At 52.7% G+C, this 19854-nt stretch overlaps 3 protein-coding genes across 3 annotated transcripts; 1 reads left to right on the top strand and 2 right to left on the bottom strand.

Annotated features, from left to right (window-relative positions):
- Positions 1-1348: 1348 nt before the first annotated feature.
- On the bottom strand, positions 1349-2962 carry HIGD2A (HIG1 hypoxia inducible domain family member 2A). Its single transcript, XM_029053412.2, has 2 exons — positions 2765-2962; positions 1349-1691 (listed from the first exon to the last, which is right to left on the bottom strand). Exons 1-2 carry the CDS (start codon positions 2916-2918, stop codon positions 1513-1515), a joined length of 333 nt encoding a protein of 110 aa, XP_028909245.1. The 5' UTR covers positions 2919-2962; the 3' UTR covers positions 1349-1512.
- A 154-nt stretch (positions 2963-3116) lies between these two features.
- On the top strand, positions 3117-8170 carry NOP16 (NOP16 nucleolar protein). Its single transcript, XM_029053411.2, has 5 exons — positions 3117-3278; positions 5204-5312; positions 6963-7041; positions 7433-7539; positions 7792-8170. Exons 1-5 carry the CDS (start codon positions 3172-3174, stop codon positions 7933-7935), a joined length of 546 nt encoding a protein of 181 aa, XP_028909244.1. The 5' UTR covers positions 3117-3171; the 3' UTR covers positions 7936-8170.
- A 597-nt stretch (positions 8171-8767) lies between these two features.
- Positions 8768-13299, bottom strand: ARL10 (ADP ribosylation factor like GTPase 10). Its single transcript, XM_029052492.1, has 4 exons — positions 13087-13299; positions 12236-12404; positions 11405-11580; positions 8768-10101 (listed from the first exon to the last, which is right to left on the bottom strand). Exons 1-4 carry the CDS (start codon positions 13234-13236, stop codon positions 9922-9924), a joined length of 675 nt encoding a protein of 224 aa, XP_028908325.1. The 5' UTR covers positions 13237-13299; the 3' UTR covers positions 8768-9921.
- Between the last annotated feature and the right edge of the window lie 6555 nt (positions 13300-19854).

Raw genomic sequence — 19854 nt, 5'->3', positions numbered from 1 at the left:
GTGGTAAGCGCTTAATAAATACCGGTTTTCTCATTGAGAAGAAGGATCCCAAGGGCTCCGGGGGATTTGAAGTCGGCCCGGGCTGAGGACAACACACGGGAGGAGTTCGGGAGCCAGCTGGCCTGACTGGCTAACGCCCTCCTCGACCCCCATCGGGGACCAGCTTGATGGGGGGCGACTGAGGCCCACAGATTTGGGCCGGCAGGAAACCAGGACTCCGTTAGCCTGAGATGGAGTCAGAGCCTGGGCTTTCCGTGCCTGCTTCCCCTGGACAAATCAATCGATCAAGTTTTGCTTATTGAGCGCTTACTGATGATGGTATTTGTTAAGCGTTTACTGTGTGCAGAGCACTGTATTAAGCGCTTGTTGGGACATATTCCGGGGGGTGGGATGAGTATCAAAGTGCTTGACGTGGGATTAAGTGCACAGGAGAGTCGTGTGGGCCGGGGGGAATAGGGTGGGGAGATGAGTTTAGTCAGGGAAGGCTTCCTGGAGGAGGATTTTGTTTTTTTTTTTAAAGCAGGGTTTTGCAGAAGGAGGGAGCAGTGATTTGTATTATTCCTGCTGCTCTGTATTGCTTCTCCCCAGTCCTGGGGATTTGGGCCCTGGCCCAGGCGAGATGTAGGTAAGAAATCAGTCAGTCCTATTTACTGAGCGCTTACCATGTGCAGAGCACTTGTACTAAATGAAGTAGAGAAGCAGTGGGGCTAGTGCAAAGAGCATGGGCTTGGGAGTCAGAGGTTGTGGGTTCTAATTCTGGCTCCACCACTTGTCAGCTGACTGGGCGAGCCACTTAATTTCTCTGTGCCTCAGTTAATTCATCTGCAAAATGGGGATTAAGACTGAGCCCTGACAACCTGATAATCTTGTATCTACCCCAGTGCTTAGCACTTAATACCATCATTATTAAGTGCTTGGGAGAGGACAGTATAACAATTAACAGACAGTTCCTTGCCTACATTGAGCTTACAGTCTAGAGGAATGAATTTTGCCCAATATGGGGTTTGAACCCTGACTTTGAGTCCTACTCTCTACTGCATGAAGGCCCATTTCCAGGACACATTTTTGGAGACAGCAAGATAGCAAAGGTAGAGAACTCTTTCACCATCCCACGTTGCCCGGGTACAGGGGCATTCGGAGATGGGGGGAGAGATGGGTCCTTGCGCGTATTGCCTCGGACACGGTGGGGCTACTACGTCTTGAGTTTGGGTGGGGACACAACCCAATCCCAGCGTTAGAGGGGGAAGACCCTTCTGTTTACCTCGGATGACCTTGGCGGGGGGTGGGGGCATTCAAAGAGGTGTCAGGGGGTCACTGAGGCTCCGGATCAATGACCTTCACCCAACTCTACCGCATCCAACTCGTGAAACTTTAATGTTTCAATGTGACAGCATTACACAGCGGTGCCAGAGCACCCCAGAGCCTCCCACCCCCAAGCCGCCCCCCGCGTGGGTGGGATTGGGACAGTCGGGGGCGCGGGAAGACGGTCCCCTCGATAGGACAGGTGCGGGCTCAGGGAGAGACTCCGTTGCGGGCTTTCAGGGCCGAGGCCGCCAAGCCCACCAAGATGGCGGTGAGCGTGAAGCCCTGGGCGGCGATCCGCGTCCTCATCATCATCTGGGACTTCTGTTTGTTGCCGCTGTGGAAGCAGTAGAGTCCGTAGGACAGCGCGGCGGCCGTGGCCAGGCAACCTGCAGCGGGGTAGGGGAACTCGGACGCTGGCCAACGGAAGATGGCCCATGGGCTCCGTCCCCCCATATCCCACCCGTCAATTGTATTTATTGAGCGCTTACTGTGTGCCGAGCACTGGGAGAATACAGCAAGAAATAGGCACATTCCCTGCCCACAAATAGCTTACGGTCTAGAAGGGGAGGCAGACGTTAATATAAAGAAATTCCAGCTGGTTTTAATGGTGACCATGAACCCCAGCTGGTTCTTGGGGGAAACGGGGGGGTGAGGGACGGGTTCCAGGAGGCTGAACCCCACTAGACCCTTCCTGGGGCAGGCCTGAGGGAAGCCGAATTAGTAGCATGGCCTTGGGAGTCAGGATGTGGGTTCTAATTCCGCCTCCGCCCCTTGTCTGCTGTGTGACGGTGGGCAAGGCACTGCACTTCTCTGGGCCTCAATCATCTCATCTGTAAAATGGGGATTAAGATTTTGAGGCCTGTGTGGGGTGGGGGCTGTGTCCCACCCATTTATCTTGTCTCTACCCCATTCATTCTGTCAACGGTATTTATTGAACGCTTGCTGGGTGCACAGCACTGTACTAAGCGCTTGGAAAGTACAACAGAGAAGCAGCGTGGCTCAGTGGAAAGAGCCCGGGCTTGGGAGGCAAAGGTCATGGGTTCGAAACCCGGCTTTGCCACTTGTCAGCTGGGTGACTGTGGGCGAGTCACTTTCACTTCTCTGGGCCTCAGTCCCCTCATCTGTAAAATGGGGGGTGAAGACTGGGAGCCTCACGTGGGACAACCTGATGACCCTGTGTCTCCCCCAGCGCTTAGAATAGTGATCTGCACAGAGTAAGCGCTTAACAAATACCAACATTATTATTTAATTCCCTTATTAGTAGTATTAACCTGACGCCCAGGCCCTAACCACTAGGCCACACTACTTCCCGTTGGTGCTCCCCCAATCTGGTTCCGCCCGGCTTCCTCTCCCCCCCCCCCAGGTGTCCCCCCCCCTTTTGGTTCCGCCCGGCCCGCTGTCCCCACCCTTTCGGTTCCGCCCCGACCCTACGACCTTCGCATCCCCACGCCTCCCTCACCGATGGGCACCACCGGGTTCTCTCGAGTCTTGCGCAGGAACTTCTCCCTGAAACCCTCCGCCTTATAGTGAGCGCTGGGGTTGAAGCCTTCGATGACCGGCGGTTCGGAGGGGTCAAACGGCGCCGCGGGGACCCCCGGGCCGGAGCCCGCCATCTCGCCCCGCTCGGCCCGGCCCCCTCCCCGCGCAGGCGCGGTGGGAGGTGGCGCCGCCGAGTCCGCGGAGGACTACATTTCCCAGAAGGCCCCGGGGGTGCCGCCGAGTCCGAGGAGGACTACATTTCCCAGAAGGCCCCGGCGGCGGCGAGTCCGAGGAAGACTACATTTCCCAGAAGGCCCCGGGTGGGCGGCCGGAAGTGTCCGGGGCCGGTCCTTGGGCTTCGGTGCCGGCGGGTCCCCGGTGTCCGCCATGCCCAAAGCCAAGGGAAAGACGCGGCGGCAGAAGTTCGGTTACAACGTCAACCGGAAGCGGCTCAACCGGGCCGCCCGCCGCAAAACGGCGCCCCGGATCGCGTGGTGAGGGACTCTCCGCCGACCCGTGCTAGCCCAGCGCTTCGCACGTGGCGCTCAGTAAATAATCTACCCTTACTGTAATAATGTTGGTATTTGTTAAGCGCTTACTAGGTGCCGAGCACTGCTCTAAGCGCGGGGGGAGAGACAGGGTCATCAGCTTGTCCCCCGTGAGGCTCCCAGTTGATCCCCATTTTCCAGATGAGGTCACTGAGGCCCAGAGAAGTGAAGTGACTTGCCCACGGTCACCCAGCTGACGAGTGGCAGAGCCGGGATTCGAACCCATGACCTCTGACTCCCAAGCCCGGGCTCTTTCCACTGAGCCACGCTGCCTTTATTATAAACTCCTTGTCAAATTATAAGCTCCTTGTCAACGGGCGCCGCCTCCACCAACTCGTGGTTCGGTCCTTTCCCGAGCGCTTAGTACAGTGCTTCGCACGTGGCGCTCAGTAAATAATCGGCCTTTATTAAAAGCTCTTTGTGAACGGGGGCCGCCTCCACCAACTCGTGGTTCGGTCCTTTCCCGAGCGCTTAGTACAGTGCTTCGCACGTGGCGCTCAGTAAATAATCTGCCTTTATTAAAAGCTCTTTGTGAACGGGGGCCGCCTCCACCAACTCGTGGTTCGGTCCTCTCCCGAGCGCTTAGTACAATGCTTCGCACGTGGCGCTCAGTAAATAATGTATCTTCATTAAAAGCTCTTTGTGAACGGGGGCCGCCTCCACCAACTCGTGGTTCGCTCCTCTCCCGAGCGCCTAGTACAGTGCTTCACACGTGGCGCTCAGTAAATAATCTATCTTTATTAAAAGCTCTTAGTGAACGGGGGCCGCTTCCACCAACTCGTGGTTCGCTCCTCTCCCGAGCGCTTAGTACAGCGCTTCGCACGTGGCGCTTACTAAATAATCTACCTTTATTGTAAGCTCCTTGTCAACGGGGGCCGCCTCCACTAACTCGGTGGTTCGCCCCTCTCCCGAGCGCTTAGTACAGCGCTTCGCACGTGGCGCTCAGTAAATAGTCTATATTTATTAGAACCCAAGACCTCTGACCCTCCAGCACGTGCTCTTTCCACTGAGCCACGCCACTCTACATTTATCATTAACCTCCTTGTCCACCAACTCTGTGGCGTGGTCCCCTTCCGAGCGCTTAGTACAGTGGTTCGCACACAGCGCTCAGTAAATGCTATTAATTTATTATCCTCCCCTTGTGAGCAGGGAACGTGCCTACCGACTCTCGTATTGGATTCTCCCAGGCGCTTAGTACAGTGTGCTGCACACGGGAAGTGCTCAATGAACACCATTGATCGATTGTCAGCTCCTTGTGAGCAGGGAACGTGTGTACCAACTCTGTACTGGACTCTCCCAAACGCTTCGTGCAGTGCTCCGCACCCAGGAAGCGCTCAGTAAATTCCACTGATTGATTGTAAGCTTCTCGTGAACTTGGCTACCCGTCCTGTTCTACCGTCACAAGTGCCTAGTCGAGTGCCGTGCACACAGTAAGCGCTCAATAAATACCATTAATTGTTTGAAGGAGAGCCGGGGGTGGGGGAAGCCAGGAAGGCCGGGGCTTGGGGGGCTTCTTCATCCGGCGGGGGCTCCGGGGTCCTCCTGGGTAGAGAAGCGGCGTGGCTCAGTGGAAAGAGCACGGGCTGAGGAGTCAGAAGTCATGGGTTCTAATCCCGGCTCCGCCGCTTGTCAGCTGGGTGTCTTTGGGCACTTCTCTGGGCCTCAGTTCCTTCATCTGTCAAATGGGGATGAAGACTGTGAGCTCCATGCGGGACAACCTGATCACCGGGTATCCTCCCCAGCACTTAGAACAGTGCTTGGCACCTAGTAAGAGCTTAAACAAATGCCGTTATTATTATTATTATTGTTATTATTATTATTATTATTATTATTAACCTGCGACCTCCTCCCTCTGTCTGGTGTTTCCGCAGCTCACACATCCGCCACGCCTGGGACCATGGCAAGTCCGTGCGCCAGAACCTGGCCGAGATGGGGCTGGCGATGGATCCCAACAAGGCCGTGCCCATCCGCAAGAAGCAGGTAGAGGGGCGGGTGCGGGGGCCGCCACCTGGATTTATCCTCTCTCCTCACCCCTCCCTCAGCCCCGCCGCACTTCCCTCCGTACCCGTAATTTATTTATCCCCGTTAACATCTGTCTCCCCCTCTAGACTGGAAGCTCGTTGCGGGCAGGGAACGGAAAGAGCCCGGGTTTGGGAGTCAGAGGTCGCGGCTTCAGCCGTGTGACCTCGGTTACGACATCTGTAAAATGGGGATTAAGTCTGTGAGCCCCACGTGGGACAACCCGATTTCCTTACGAAGAACAGTGCTCGGAACACAGTAACCACTTAACGAATAGCATCGTTATTATTGGACTCTCCCGAGGGTTTAGTACAGTGCTCTGCACACAGTATGGGCTCAGAAAATACCCTCGATTGGGGGTAGTCTTGGGCTTCCGCTGACGGGCCCGGAGTCAGATGACCTGAGTTCTAATCCCTCCCACTCCACTCTTTATCTGCTGTGGGGCCTCGGGTGACTTACTTCAGTTCTCTGGGCTTCCGTTTGCTCCTCTGTGAAAATGGGTACTTATTGTCCCTCTTCCTGGGAGTATGAGTCCCAGCGGAGACCTGATGATCGTGTATCTCCCCCGGAGCTCAGTACAGTACTTGGCTCGTAGTAAGTGCTTAACAAATACCACAGTGATCATTGTTCTTGTCAGTAGGGGTCCCGGACACTGAGCCTTGGGATGGAGACCCTCTGTCTTTGCCTTGCCCAGAGTTATCACCTGGTTTGAGTCATCTCCCCCGCTTTGGTCACGCCCTCCCATCTTCAAAGCCCTTCTAAAATCACATCTCCCTCCCTGATTAATCTCTCACCACCCACTCTAATCCCACTGGCCTCCTCACCTAAACACTTGGACCCCCCCCCCCCCCCCCAGCATTTATATACATCTCTTCCTACTCCTTTAGGGCCAACCTGTAATTTATTTTAAAGCCCGTGTCCCCTGCTAGGCTATAAACTCCTTGAGGGTGGGGATTGAGTGGCCTGGTGGATAGAGCCCGGGCCCCGGGGGCCCGAAGGACCCGGGTTCTAACCCCGGTCCCGCCACTCATCTGCCGTGAGACCTTAGACAAGTCGCCCCGCTTCCCTGGGCCTCGGCGACCTCATCTGGAAAATAATGATCACGATGATGGTGTTTGTTAAGTGCTAACTATGTGCCAGACGCTGTTCTAAGCACTGGGGTAGATACAAGGGAATCAGGTTGTCCCCCGTGGGGCTCACAGTCTTCATCCCCATTTTCCAGATGAGGTAACTGGGGCACAGAGAAGTGAAGCGACTTGCCCAAAGTCACACAGCTGACAAGTGCCAGAGGTGGGATTAGAACCCACGACCTCTGACTCCTAAGCCCGGGCTCTTGCTCCGAAGCCACGCTGCTTCAGAAATGGGGGTGCAGACCGTGAGCCCCACGTGGGACGGGGGCCGTGTCCAACCCGATTAGCTTGTATCTACCCCAGCGCCTAGTTCAGAGCCTGGCACCTAGTTAACGCTGGACAAGCAGCCCCGTTATTATTATCACGACTTCCCTTGTACTCTTCCGAGCGCGTCCTCGGCGCGGCGCTCCAAGACTTCGGATTTCCGGCTCCCCCGGCTGGAGTCTCCTGACATCAGGGCTGCCGGTGTCCCCTTCCTCAGGCGCAGGTGACGGCGATGGAGGTGGACGGCCCCGTGGAGAGGCGCAAGGCGCTCATCAGGAAGCCCTACGTCCTCAACGGTGAGTGCCGGGGGTCACCGCCAGCTCCGCCTTCCCCACGGGCGGGACGGCCACCTGGTTGGGGACCCTTTGGGGACGAGGGGTGGCCCGGCACTCCCTTCTTCGGGGGCCCGGATCCGTCCCGTCGGGGCTCACGCTTGCCTTCCGGCTGACGTTTGATATTCGCCGCACCCCCAGAACCACAGCGCTTTCGTACTTATCTTTAATTGTACCTTAAAAGTTATTCACAGTAGCGTCTGTATCCTCCTCTAGTCTGCAAGCTCGTCACGGGCAGGGAACGCCTCTGCTAATTCTGCTGTCGTACTGTCCCGAACGCTTAGTGTAGCGCACGGCACCGAGTAAGCGCTTAAGAAATGCCATCGACCGATGGGTCCGCTCTCTCCCTCCCCAGACCTGGAGGCTGAGGCCAGCCTGCCTGAGAAGAAGGGGAACACCCTCTCCCGGGACCTCATCGACTATGTCCGCTACATGGTGGAGAACCACGGGGAGGACTATAAGGTGAGGGACTGTGGGGAGAGGGGTAAGTGACCCCAACTTCCCTTAGGGGGGCCGGTATGGCCGGTGAGGGGGGGACGGGGTGCTACACGGATCAGGGTGCAGTCCTCACCCCTGGACCTCGGTCCGAGACGAGGCCGGAGGGTCTCCCCGAGTGGGCCCGGGCGCGGGGGGCACCGTGGCCGGCAGCGGAGGAATGGAAGGTCGGTCCCGCCGCCTCTCCCAATCCCGCTCCTCCGCCCCTCGCCCCCTCAGGCCATGGCCCGGGACGAGAAGAACTATTACCAAGACACGCCGAAGCAGATCAAGAGCAAAATCAACGTGTACAAGCGTTTCTACCCCGAGGAGTTCCAGGCCTTCGTCACCTCCCTGCAGCAGAGCAAGATGGAGTGCCAGTGAACGGGCCCAAGGTGGGATCCCCCGGCGGGCAGAGGCCGGGGGACGGACGGGTTCCCTGTGGGCACCGGCTCCCAGCCAGTTGGCTCTCCAGAGGGAAGAGGCGAGAACTGAAGTCCGTCTGGTTGTTCAGCACGCCTCCCGCCGGGCCCAGCCGAGAGGGCGAGAGCGAACCTCCCGCGCCGGGGGTGGCAGGTCTGGCTGGCCCGTGGACCGATTAAAGCTTCTTCTCTTTGCCCGTGGTGGAATTGGCTGGCTCTGGGGCCAGGCTGGGGTTGAATGGCCCTGGGCTGGGTCGAGGGTGGGACGATTCCCTGTGGTCGGGACAGGGTTACAGGGGGGAATCGACATCCCGGGGGCTAGGGTTTCCTGTTTCCCGTCTCTCTTTCCTGGGTGTCAGCAGCAGGGGGGAAAAGATGCTTGGAGGCACTGTGGTGTGGTGTGGGAGGAGAAATAGCAGAATCTCTTTCACATCTCTCCCCAGCCTCTTTCTCTCTGTCTCTCTCCCCCTCTCCTGTCTCTTTTCCCCCCTCCCACACACACACAGTCATATTCTATTCCCTTGGAATGCTCCTAGGTGAGACTTGAGAAGCCGTGTGGCCTAGTGGAAAGCCCACGGGCCTGGGAGTCAGAAGGTCAAGGGTTCTAATCCCCGCTCCGCCACTCGTCTGCTGCGTGGCCTTGGGCAAGCCATTTCCCTTCTCTCTGCCTCAGTTGCCTCATCTGTAAAATGGGGGTGAAGAACGTGAGCCCTGTGTGAGACTTGTAATGTGTCCAACCGGATCTGCTTGTATCCACCCCAGGGTTTAGTATAGTGCCTGGCACATAGTAAGGTCTTAACAAATACCATTATTATTATTATCATATCATTATGGTAATAATAATCTCAGCTTTTTCCCATGCCCGCTGATCTCGGGCAAGTCACTTAACTTCCCCGGGCCTCGGTTTCCTCATCTGTAGAACGAGGCTTAAATACCCGTTCTCCCTCCCCCTTCGACTGCGAGCCCCATTTAGGACAAGGACCGTGTCCAACCTGATTATCGTGTGGATACCCAAGCGCTTTATAGGGCGCTTGGCACATAATAAGCGCTTAGCAGAGACTACAACGATTCTTCATTATTATCCCTTTCCCTCCTAAGTCTCCGGGCCTCCACTGGGTACAGAGGGAATCTGGGAAAACGAGCTGCAGGGGACGTTCACGTCACAGGATGGGGAAAGGGGTGAGGGCGAAGAGCCCCCTACTCTTGGTTCAGGCAGGGAGGGGGAAGAGGCTGTTTCTCGGGGAGAGGGGGCGGGGTGCCGCGACCCCAGCATAGGCCCCTCCGGACCCCTACACGCGTCACATCACACGTCGGGTTCCTTTGTCACCGAGGGGACGGGGGACTCGTTCAAGTCACCCACTGTTCCAGGCCTTGAGTTAGGGCTGCCTTCCTCAACGTGCCACGCACCAAACGCTGAAGAAATATCACCCGTCGATCGACTGACAGAGCAAGAGCGGAGTGGGGCGAATGGCAGTTCTCTGCCAGGCTGAGGTGAGCCCGCTGTCAGCGGACGGCAGCTGGGCACGACCGAGAAGCCGCGGTTCCCCCAGAGCGGGCGTGGGCAACTGGGGGACATCTTGCTTCCCAGGCGTTTCGGGGGCCAGGACCCCAGGAGAACATGCGGGTCTGGAGGAGAACAGGCAGGAAAATCCAGGCGCGACTGCCGGCAATCCCGTCAGCCCCCTGGCTTGACCAGAGACACCGGGCCGGAGCCTACTCGTGCTGCCAGACGCTGGCCACGGTCGGCGGCCACTGAGGGGAAAAGTCACCGGAAAGGACACTTCCTGCCCAGAAAAGACAGGGTGGCACCGTTGTCCCCACAGGCAAGGGAGGGAGGAAAGGCCAAGCCGGTCCCAGGGCCACCATCTTCCCTGAGCCAGGGTCTTGCCGCCAGGTCTGCTCATTCCTCTCGGCACGGGGGGCCGGGGGCGGTCAACTAGAGAACCGGTCAAGCCTGGGACAGAAGCTCCAGCAGCAGAGTCCGGACGTGGAGGACGTAGGGGGCGGCGGCCCCGGGGCCGGCCGGGGCCACGCTGGTCGGGAGGAGGAAGAACTCCCGCTGCCCGTCGAAGCCGTGAAGATCCAGCTCCCGCTGTAGCTCGTCCAAGCTCAGGGCTCCGCTCTTGTCCTGGGGGGCGGGGGGCGGAAACACCGGATGGATTGCGGAAAACCCACTCGGGGCTCGGACCCGTGCTCGCCCACTCCTCGGGGCTTGGGCTGCCCCGCCGGCTGGAAGGAATTCCAGCTTTGCCGACTGAGAGGAGGACGTGGGTGGATGAGGCCTTGCCAGAAGGGTGGGGCCTCCCCCAAAGGGGAAGAGAGGGGCGGCTTGACTCATTTTCTCCTCTTTCCTCCACTGCCTGTCGCTTGGCAAAAGGGGGCAACGGTGTGTAATAATAATGGTATTTGTCAAGCGCTTACTATGTACCAGGTACTGTCCTAAGCGCTGGGGTGGACACAGACAGATGGGGTTGGACACGGTCCCCGTCCCACGTGGGGCTCACCGTCTCAATCCCCATTTTCCAGATGAGGGAACTGAGGCCCTGAGAAGTGCCCAAGGTCACATGGTGGAGCCGGAATTAGAACCCAGGTCCTCCCGACTCCCAGGCTTGTGCTCTTTCCACTAGGTCAGGCTTCTAATGGAGAAGCGCCTCCATTTTGCAGCCTAGGCGGGACCCTGACTCTCCCACTCCCCAATTCTTGCTTTCTCCGCCGCCCTAAGGATCGCACAGACCGAGGAGCGATTCGATCCCCAATCCAGTTGTCAGTCCATGTGGGGTCCTAACCAAGCCCCACCCTCATGGGATAGCGGCTAGAGCCACGGGCCTGGGAGGCCGGTCATCGGTTCTAATCCCGGCTCCACCACTTGCCTGCTGCATGGCCTTGGGCAAGTCACTTCACTTCTCTGGGCTCAGTTCCCTCATCCGTAAAAGGGGGATGAAGACTCAGCCCCATGCGGGACAGTGTCCGACCCGATTTGCTTGTATCCCCCCTACAGCGCTTAGAACAGTGCCTGGCACAAAGTCAGCGCTTAACAAATACCACGGTTTTATTATTATTCTCTGGGCCTCAATCACCTCATCTGTAAAAAGGGGGTCGAGACGGAGCTCCAGGCGGGACAGGGACTGTGTCCAAACCCGATTTGTTAGTATCCACCCCAGCGCTTACTACAGTGCCCGGCGCAAGGTCAGCGCTTAACAAACACCACAGCCATCGTCCTCATCCCTCCCCCTCTGGGTCCTCCAGGCCTCGCTTCCCATCGTCGGGGGCTTCCGAAAGCCCACCTCCTCCAGGAAGCCTCCCCAGCACATCACCTCCTCCGGAAGCCTTCCCAGGTGAGTTCCGGAGGAGGACGGGGGCGAGGGCTCCCCCAGACCAACTGCCCCAAGCCCCTACATCCTGGCTGTGCCTCCCCGGTGCCCGATGCCCACCTGCTTGTTGGCGACGACCAGCACCGGGAGGTCAGGGTCCTCTGCCAGGAGCATGTGCAGCTCCTGCCTGGCACAGGGGAGGCGCGGCCGGTCGGCGGAGTCCACCACGAACACCAGGACGTCCGCCTGGCTCAGGAACTCCTTCCAGTAGAAGCGCAGGTTCTGGCCGCCCCCCACTGAGGGCGGACGAGGGGACTACGGTCACACCCTCCGCCCGGGGAGGGGCACGGAGCGTCCAACCGGCCCCTCGCTGCGGACCTGGGTTCTAATCCCGCCTGCTATGTCACCTTGGGCAAGTCACTTTTCTGGGCCTCAGAGATTGCTGTACGGTACTCTCCCAAACACTTGATACAGCGCTCTGCGCACAGGAAGTGCTCAGTAAATACGATCGACTGATGGGCTGGCAACTCGTGGGCAGGGAATATATCTGTTATAGCGTTCTATTGTCCTCTGCCAAGCACAGAGCCGTGCACACAGTAAGCACTCAATAAATACGACTGACCGACCGACCGACTACTACTACCTCCAGTCTCTCCCCTCGGCCTCCACGGTCCACGGCCTTCTACCCCAGGGCCGCCTGAACCTCAGCCTCCCGCCCCTCGGCCTCCCGCCCCTCGGCCTACTTCCCCTCAGCCTCCCGCCCCTCAGTTGCCCTCCCCTCGGCCTCCCACCCCTCGGTCTCCTGCCCCTCGGCCTCCCGCCCCTCAGCCTCCCACCCCTTGGCCTACTTTCCCTCAGCCTCCTGCCCCTCGGCCTCCCACCCCTTGTCCTACTTCCCCTCGGCCTCCCACGCCTCGGCCTCCCACCCCGGTCCTCGTCGGCTGGGCTCACCCTCCAAGAGGTCCATCCGGAAAGCCCGGGTGGGCAGCCGCACGGAGTTGAAGCCCCAGGTGGGGGCCGTGTGGCCCTCGGCGGCCTGTCCGGCCAGGCAGCGGAGGAGGCTGCTCTTCCCGGCCCCGTCCAGGCCCAGCACCAGCACCTGACGCTCGTCCCCAGCCAGCTGCCAAGGGACCACGGGGGCATTGGGAGGGACGGACGGGCCCGGGGCCAGGGACCCGGGTTCTAATCCCTGCTCCGACCGAGGCCGGCTGTGTGACCGTGGACAAGTCTCTTTACCTCTCTGGGCTCAGGTTCCTCACCTACACAATGGCCAGAAGCCTCCTGCTCTCCCACCATGAAAAATGGTGAATCTCATGTGGAAAACCAATTTGTCTGATCTCATTATACAGGATTTACCCCCTAATACCAGCAAGCTCCTCTAGCCACCTCCAAAGGATGCCCACCGCCCAGCCCCCTCTCCGGAGGATGCCCACGGCCCACCTCCGGGGGATGCCGACCGCCCTCTCCGGAGGATGCTCACCGCCCACCTCTGGGGGATGCCCACTGCCCACTGCCCATCTCCGGAGGCTGCCCACCATCCGGCCCCCCTCTGGAGGATGCCCTCGGCCCACCTCTGGGGGATGCCCACTTCCACCCCCCTCCCTGGAGGATGCCCACCGCCCACCTCTGGGGGATGCCCACTTCCACCCCCCTCCCTGGAGGATGCCCACCGCCCACCTCTGGGGGATGCCCACTTCCATCCCCCTCCCTGGAGGATGCCCACCGCCCACCTCTGGGGGATGCCCACTTCCATCCCCCTCCCTGGAGGATGCCCACCGCCCACTGCCCACCGCCCGCCTTACCTCCCGGGGTTGGGGGCGGGGGGGACGGGAACGGCAGTAGGATTTCCAGAGGGCAAAGAGGGCGGAGGCCAGGCCGGCGGCGGCGGCCACCCCCCCCAGGACCAGCAGCAGCAGCAGGCGCCGGCCGGGGCCCAACGCCCGGGGCCCCATCGGCCAGCGCAGGGCCAGAGCCGGGCCACCGCCGGGACCCAGCCCCAACCCCCCAAGCGGGGCGGGGACCCCACCCACCCACCCATCCATCCATCCATCCACCCATTGCTAGCTGCACCGTCATCACCAATCAGAATGCATCCCAACAACAACAATAAGGAGGAGGAGGAAGATGCGGGTGGCCTTTGTTAAGCGCTTACTACGTGCCAGGCACTCTGCTAAGCGCTGGGGGAGATGGAAGGTCGACTTGGCTTCTATCTACCCCGACACTCTTTTTATCATGATGATGATGCTAGCTGTTAAGAGTTTACTATAGGCTGGGGGGGGGGGGGATAGAAGCTTATCTTTGCTTCTATCTACCCCAGCACTTTTATTATTATTATTATTATTATTATGGTATTCGGTAAGCGCTTACTATAGGACAAGGACTGCTCTAAGCACTGGGGGAGATAGAAGCTCATCTTTGCTTCTATCTACCCTGCCACTTTTATTATTATTATTATTATGGTATTCGGTAAGCGCTTACTATAGGACAAGGACTGCTCTAAGCACTGGGGGAGATAGAAGCTCATCTTTGCTTCTATCTACCCTGGCACTTTTTTTATTATTATTATTATTATGGTATTCGGTAAGCGCTTACTATAGGACAAGGACTGCTCTAAGCACTGGGGGAGATAGAAGCTCATCTTTGCTTCTATCTACCCTGGCACTTTTTATTATCATTATTATTATTATTATTATTATTTTGTGGTATTTGTTAAGCGCTTACTATTGGCCCAGGACTGTTCTAAGCACTGGGGGAGATGGAAGCTCATCTTTGCTTCTATCCACCCTGGCATTTTTATTATTATTATGATGGTATTTGTTAAGCGCTACTTATAGGCCAAGGACTGCTCTAAGCACCGGGGGAGATACAAGCTCATCTTTGTTTCTATCCCCCCTGGCACTTTTATCATTATTATCATTATTATTATTATGGTATTTCTTAAGCGTTTACTATATGACAAGGACTGTTCTAAGCGCTGGGGGAGATACAAGCTCATCTTTCCTTCTATCTACCCTTTTAGTATTATTATTATCATTACCCTTTTAGTATTATTATTATCATTATTGTGGTATTTGTTAAACGTTTACTACTATGCTGGGGGAGATACAAGCTCATCTTTCCTTCTATCTACCCTTTTAGTATTATTATCATTACCCTTTTAGTGTTATTATTATCGTTATTGTGGTATTAAACGTTTACTATGTGCCAAGGACTGTTCTCAGCACTGGGGTAGACTCAACCTCATCTTTGCTTGTAATTACCCCGGCACTTTTTATCATCATCATCATTATTATTATTATAGTATTTGTTAAGTGCTTACTATAGGCCAAGGACTGTTCTCAGCACTGGGGGAGACAAGAGGTCATCTTTGCTTGTATCTACCCTGACACTTTTTATTATTAATATTATTATTATTATTATTGTATTTGTTAAGCACTTACTATGGGCCAAGGGATGTTCTCACTGCTGGGGGAGATAGAAGGTCATCTTTGCTTGTATCTACCCTGGCACTTTTTATTTTTATTATTATTAAGGTATTTATTAAGCACTTACTATAGGCCAAGGACTGGTCTCAGCGCTGGGGGAGATAGAAGCTCATTTTTGCTTCCACCTTGGCAATTTTATTATTATTATTATTATGGTATTTGTTAAGCACTTACTATAAGCCAAGGACTGTTCTCAGCACTGGGGGAGATACAAGCTCATCTTTACTTGTATCCTTCCTGGCACTTTTTATTATTATTATTACGGTATTTGTTAAGCAATTACTAAAGGCCAAGGACTGTTCTCAGCGCTGGGGGAGATACAAGCTTAACTTTGCTTGTAACTACCCCGGCACGTTATTATTATTATTATTATTATTATTATGGTATTTGTTAAGCACTTACTATAGGCCAAGGACTGTTCTCAGCTCTCGGGGAGATAGAAGGTTATCTTTGCTTGCATCTACCCCAACACTTTTAGTATTATTATTGTTATTATTATTATGGTATTTGTTAAGTGCTTACTATATGCCAAGAACTGTTCTCAGCACTGGTGGAGTTACAAGCTCATCTTTGCTTGTAAGTACCCTGGGGCTTTTAATATTATTATTTTTATTATGATGATTATTATTATGGTATTTGTTAAGCAGTTCTAGAGGCTAAGAACTGTTCTAAGCGCTGGGGGAGATACAAGCTCATCTTTGCTTCTACCTACCCCAGCACTTTTTAAAAAATTATTATTATTATTATGGTATTTGTTAAGCGCTTACAGGCCAAGAACTGTTCTAAGCGCTGCGGGAGATAGAAGGTAATCTTTGTATCTACCCCAGCGCATTATTATTATTATTATTATAATTATGGTATTTGTTAAGCACTTACTATATGCCAAGGTCTGTTCTAAGCTCTAGGGTAGACAAAAGGTCATCTTTGATTGTATCTACCCCAGGGCTTTTAAAAAAAATTATTATTATTATAATATTTGTTAAGCGCTTACTATTTGCCAAGGATTGTTCTAAGCACTGGGGTAGATGATAAAAGGTCAACTTTGTTTATACCTACCCCAGCGCTTTTTAAAAAATTATTAATATTATTGTATTTGTTAAGCACTTACTATGTCCCGAGGACTGCTTCCAGTGTTCTTTGACAAACAGACGCTTTCTCACCTTTAGGAGTTTCCCATTAGTCATCTAGACTGTAAACTCACTGTGGATGACACAGTCCCCGTCCCACATGGGGCTCATGGTCTTCATCCCCATTTTACAGATGAGGTAACTGAGGCCCAGAGAAGTGAAGCAACTAGTCCAAAGTCATAGAGCGGAGACCTGGAGGAGGCGAGATTAGAATCCAGGTCCTTCTGACTCCCAGGCCCGTGATTTTTTGTGCTAGGCCACACTGTTTCCCAGAGTGCGTAGGAGAGTACAATGGCCAACTTTTCCTGTTCACGAGGAAGAGGATGTGGACAGACCAAAATAATGGACGTAAATCCCTTCAATCATTTGTTTAAATCCCCCGCAGTGAGGATTTTAAGCAGCGGCAGTGGGTGTTACCTCCGCTGATTTTAGAATTTGGGGAAGCTGTGACTCTGAAGTCAAAAGCTGTGTCTCATATATAGTTTTTGTATTTATCTGATTTCATCTATTGACGCCAAACCCCTCCTTAATTTATTCTTAGACTGTGAGCAGGGGTCCCTGGCTGGATCCAACTCTCCCCTGTGCAGTCTTCCCCAGCACTCAGTACGACACTCTGCATTCGTTCATTCGGTCGTATTTATTGAGCGCTTACTGTGTGCGGAGCACTGTAGTAAGCACTTGGAAAGTACAATTCAGCAACAGATAGCGACAATCCTGACCCAAAAATGGGCTCACAGTCTAGATGGGGGGAGAGACGGCTGACAAAAGCAAACAAGTAGACAGGCATCGATAAGAAGCGCTTAATAAATGCCACAGTAGCAGCAGCGTGGCCTAATGGACAGAGCCAGGGACTTCAGTCCATCAGTCAGTGGTATTTATTGAGCGCTTACCATTTGCAGAGTACTTGGGAGAGTCCAGTACAACAGATTGGTAGACATATTCCCTGCCCGTTTACAGTCTAGAGGGGGAGACAGCCAAAATACCAGAATTATTATTAAATATTAAAATTATTCGTGTGAAATGGGGATTAAGACAACCTGATGACCTCGTATCTACCCCAGCGCTTAACAAATACCATAAAAATTATTAACAAAAAACTATTCTCATTATTATTATTAACATGAAGTGAGCTGGCTAACGTGAAGGAGCAGTTGACATTCACACTGGCTTTAGCGGCCAATTCTCACCAACTGGGGGAGGGTGAAGCTATTTATAAAGGGGACGAGATCCATCTTTTGGAACTGGTGGATAGGCAGTAAATCCAAGCAGAGGGGAAAAAGCAGTGAGCAGGTAAGCCATCTGACTTTATCCATTCATTCAGTCGTATTTATTGAGCGCTTACTGCGTGCAGGGCGCTGTACTAAGCGCTTGGAGTCTATAATTGGGCAACAGATAGGGACCATCCCTGCCCAACAAGGGGCTCACAGTTAAAAGGGGGGAGACAGCAAAACAAAACAAGTAGACAGGCAAAGTAGACTTTATTGTTTTCCTTTCTTTCTCTTCTCCCTTGCCCTTCCACTGCCTTGGCTCAGGAAAAAGGAGGTGCCGGGGGGAAAGGGGAGTAGATTCTTGGCTAGCTTAAAGTACAGCGCTTAGAGCAGTGCTTTGCACAGAGGAAGTGTTTAACAAATGCCATCGTTATTATTATTATTATTACAGCCTGCAGTTCCAGACAACATTAATAACTGTGGTATTTATTAGGTGCTTACTCCGTACCAAGCACTGTTCTGGGTGCTGGGAGAGGCGTCCCTGTCCCACAGTCGAAAAGGGAGGGAGAACAGACGTTTAATCCTCATTTGACAGATAATAATAATGATGGTATTTGTGAAGCGCTTACTATGTGCCAAGCACTGTTCTGAGGCCCAGAGAAGTAAAGCGACTTGCCCAAAGTCACCCAGCAGGCAAGGGGTGGAGGCGGGATTAGAACCCAGGACCTCTGACTCCCAGGCCTGGGCTCTTTCCACTAGGACCACGCTGCTTCTCAAACTCCATTAAGAACAGAATAACAGAATGTGTCTGTTTACTGTTCTATTGTCCTCTCCCAAGCGCTTAGTACAGTGCTCTGCACACAGTCGGCGCTCAATAAGTAGGATTGAATAAATGAATATGGGGCTCACAGTCTAACGGGGAGGGAGAGCAGGTATTGAATCCCCCATTTTGCAGAAGGGGAAACAAAGGTTCAGAAAAGAGAAGTGACTTGTCCACACTCACTCGCTCACTTACTTGGATCCACCCCAGCGCTTAGTACAGTGTCTGGCACATAATAAGCCCTTAACAAATACCATAATCATAATAATTATTACCTTGTATCTTCCCTGGCGCTTAGAACAGTGCTTGATGCATAGTAAGCGCTTAACAAATACCATAATAATTATTATTAGTAATTGTAATTCTTGTATCTATCCCAGGGCTTAGAACAATGCTTGACACATAGTAAACTCTTAACAAACACCATAATAATAATAATTATTACCTTGTATCTATCCTGGTGCTTAGAACAATACTTGACACATAGTAAGAGCTTAACAAACACCATAATCAATATTACTATTATTTCGTCTCTATCCCGGCATTTAGAACAGTGCTTGACAAATACCATAATAAATATTATTATTATTTTGTCTCTATCCCGGTGTTTAGAACAGTGCTTGACTCATAGTAAGTGTTTAACAAACACTATAATAATAATTATTATCTTGTCTCTATCCCGGGCGCTTAGAACAATGCTTGACACATAGTAAGCACTTAACAAATACCATATTAATTACTATTACTCTCCTAAGGGCTTAGTACAGTGTCCTGCACACAGTAAGAAGCAGCGTGGCTCAGTGGAAAGAGCACAGGCCTGGGAGTCGGAGGACGTGGGTTCGAATCCCCCTCCGCCACTTGTCTGCTGTGTGACGCTGGGCAAGCCTCTTCATTTCCCTGAGCCTCAGTTCCCTCATCTGTAAAATGGGGCTGAAGACTCGACCAATATGATCATTATTAATAGTAAGCACCTAAGCAATACCATTAATAATAATAAGCACTTAACCAATACGATCAATAATAATAATTATTATAAGCACTTAACCAGTACCATTAATAGTGATAACAATAAGCACTCGACCAATACGATCATTATTAATAGTAAGCACTTAAGCAATACCATTGATAATAATCAGCACTTAACCAATACGATAAATAATAATAATAATTATAAGCACTTAACCAGTACCGTTAATAATGATAACGATAAGCACTCGACCAATACGATTATTATTAATAGTAAGCACTTAAGCAATGCCATTGATAATGATAAGCACTTAACCAATGCCATTAATAATAACAAGCACTTAACCAATACGATCAATAATAATAATAATAATTATAAGCACTTAACCAGTACCATTAATAGTGATAACGATGAGCACTCGACCAGTACGATTATTATTAATAGTAAGCACTTAAGCAATGTCATTGATAATGATAAGCACTTAACCAATACCATTAATAATAATAAGCACTTAACCAATACGATCAATAATAATAATAATAATTATAAGCACTTAACCAGTACCGTTAATAGTGATAACGATGAGCACTCGACCAGTACGATTATTATTAATAGTAAGCACTTAAGCAATGTCATTGATAATGATAAGCACTTAACCAATACCATTAATAATAATAAGCACTTAACCAATACGATCAATAATAATAATAATTATAAGCACTTAACCAGTACCGTTAATAGTGATAACGATGAGCACTCGACCAATACGATTATTATGAATAGTAAGCCCTTAAGCAATACCATTAATAATAATAGTAAGCCCTTAAGCAATACCATTGATAATAATAGTAAGCCCTTAAGCAATACCATTAATAATAGTAAGCCCTTAAGCAATACCATTAATAATGACAATAAGCACGTAACCAATACCATGAATAACCACCACCAGAGCAATAATAAGGG

Source organism: Ornithorhynchus anatinus, chromosome X2, assembly GCF_004115215.2.
Source record: "Ornithorhynchus anatinus isolate Pmale09 chromosome X2, mOrnAna1.pri.v4, whole genome shotgun sequence".
NCBI classification, from domain to species: domain Eukaryota; kingdom Metazoa; phylum Chordata; class Mammalia; order Monotremata; family Ornithorhynchidae; genus Ornithorhynchus; species Ornithorhynchus anatinus.
This window is presented reverse-complemented; position numbering and strand designations above follow the sequence as displayed.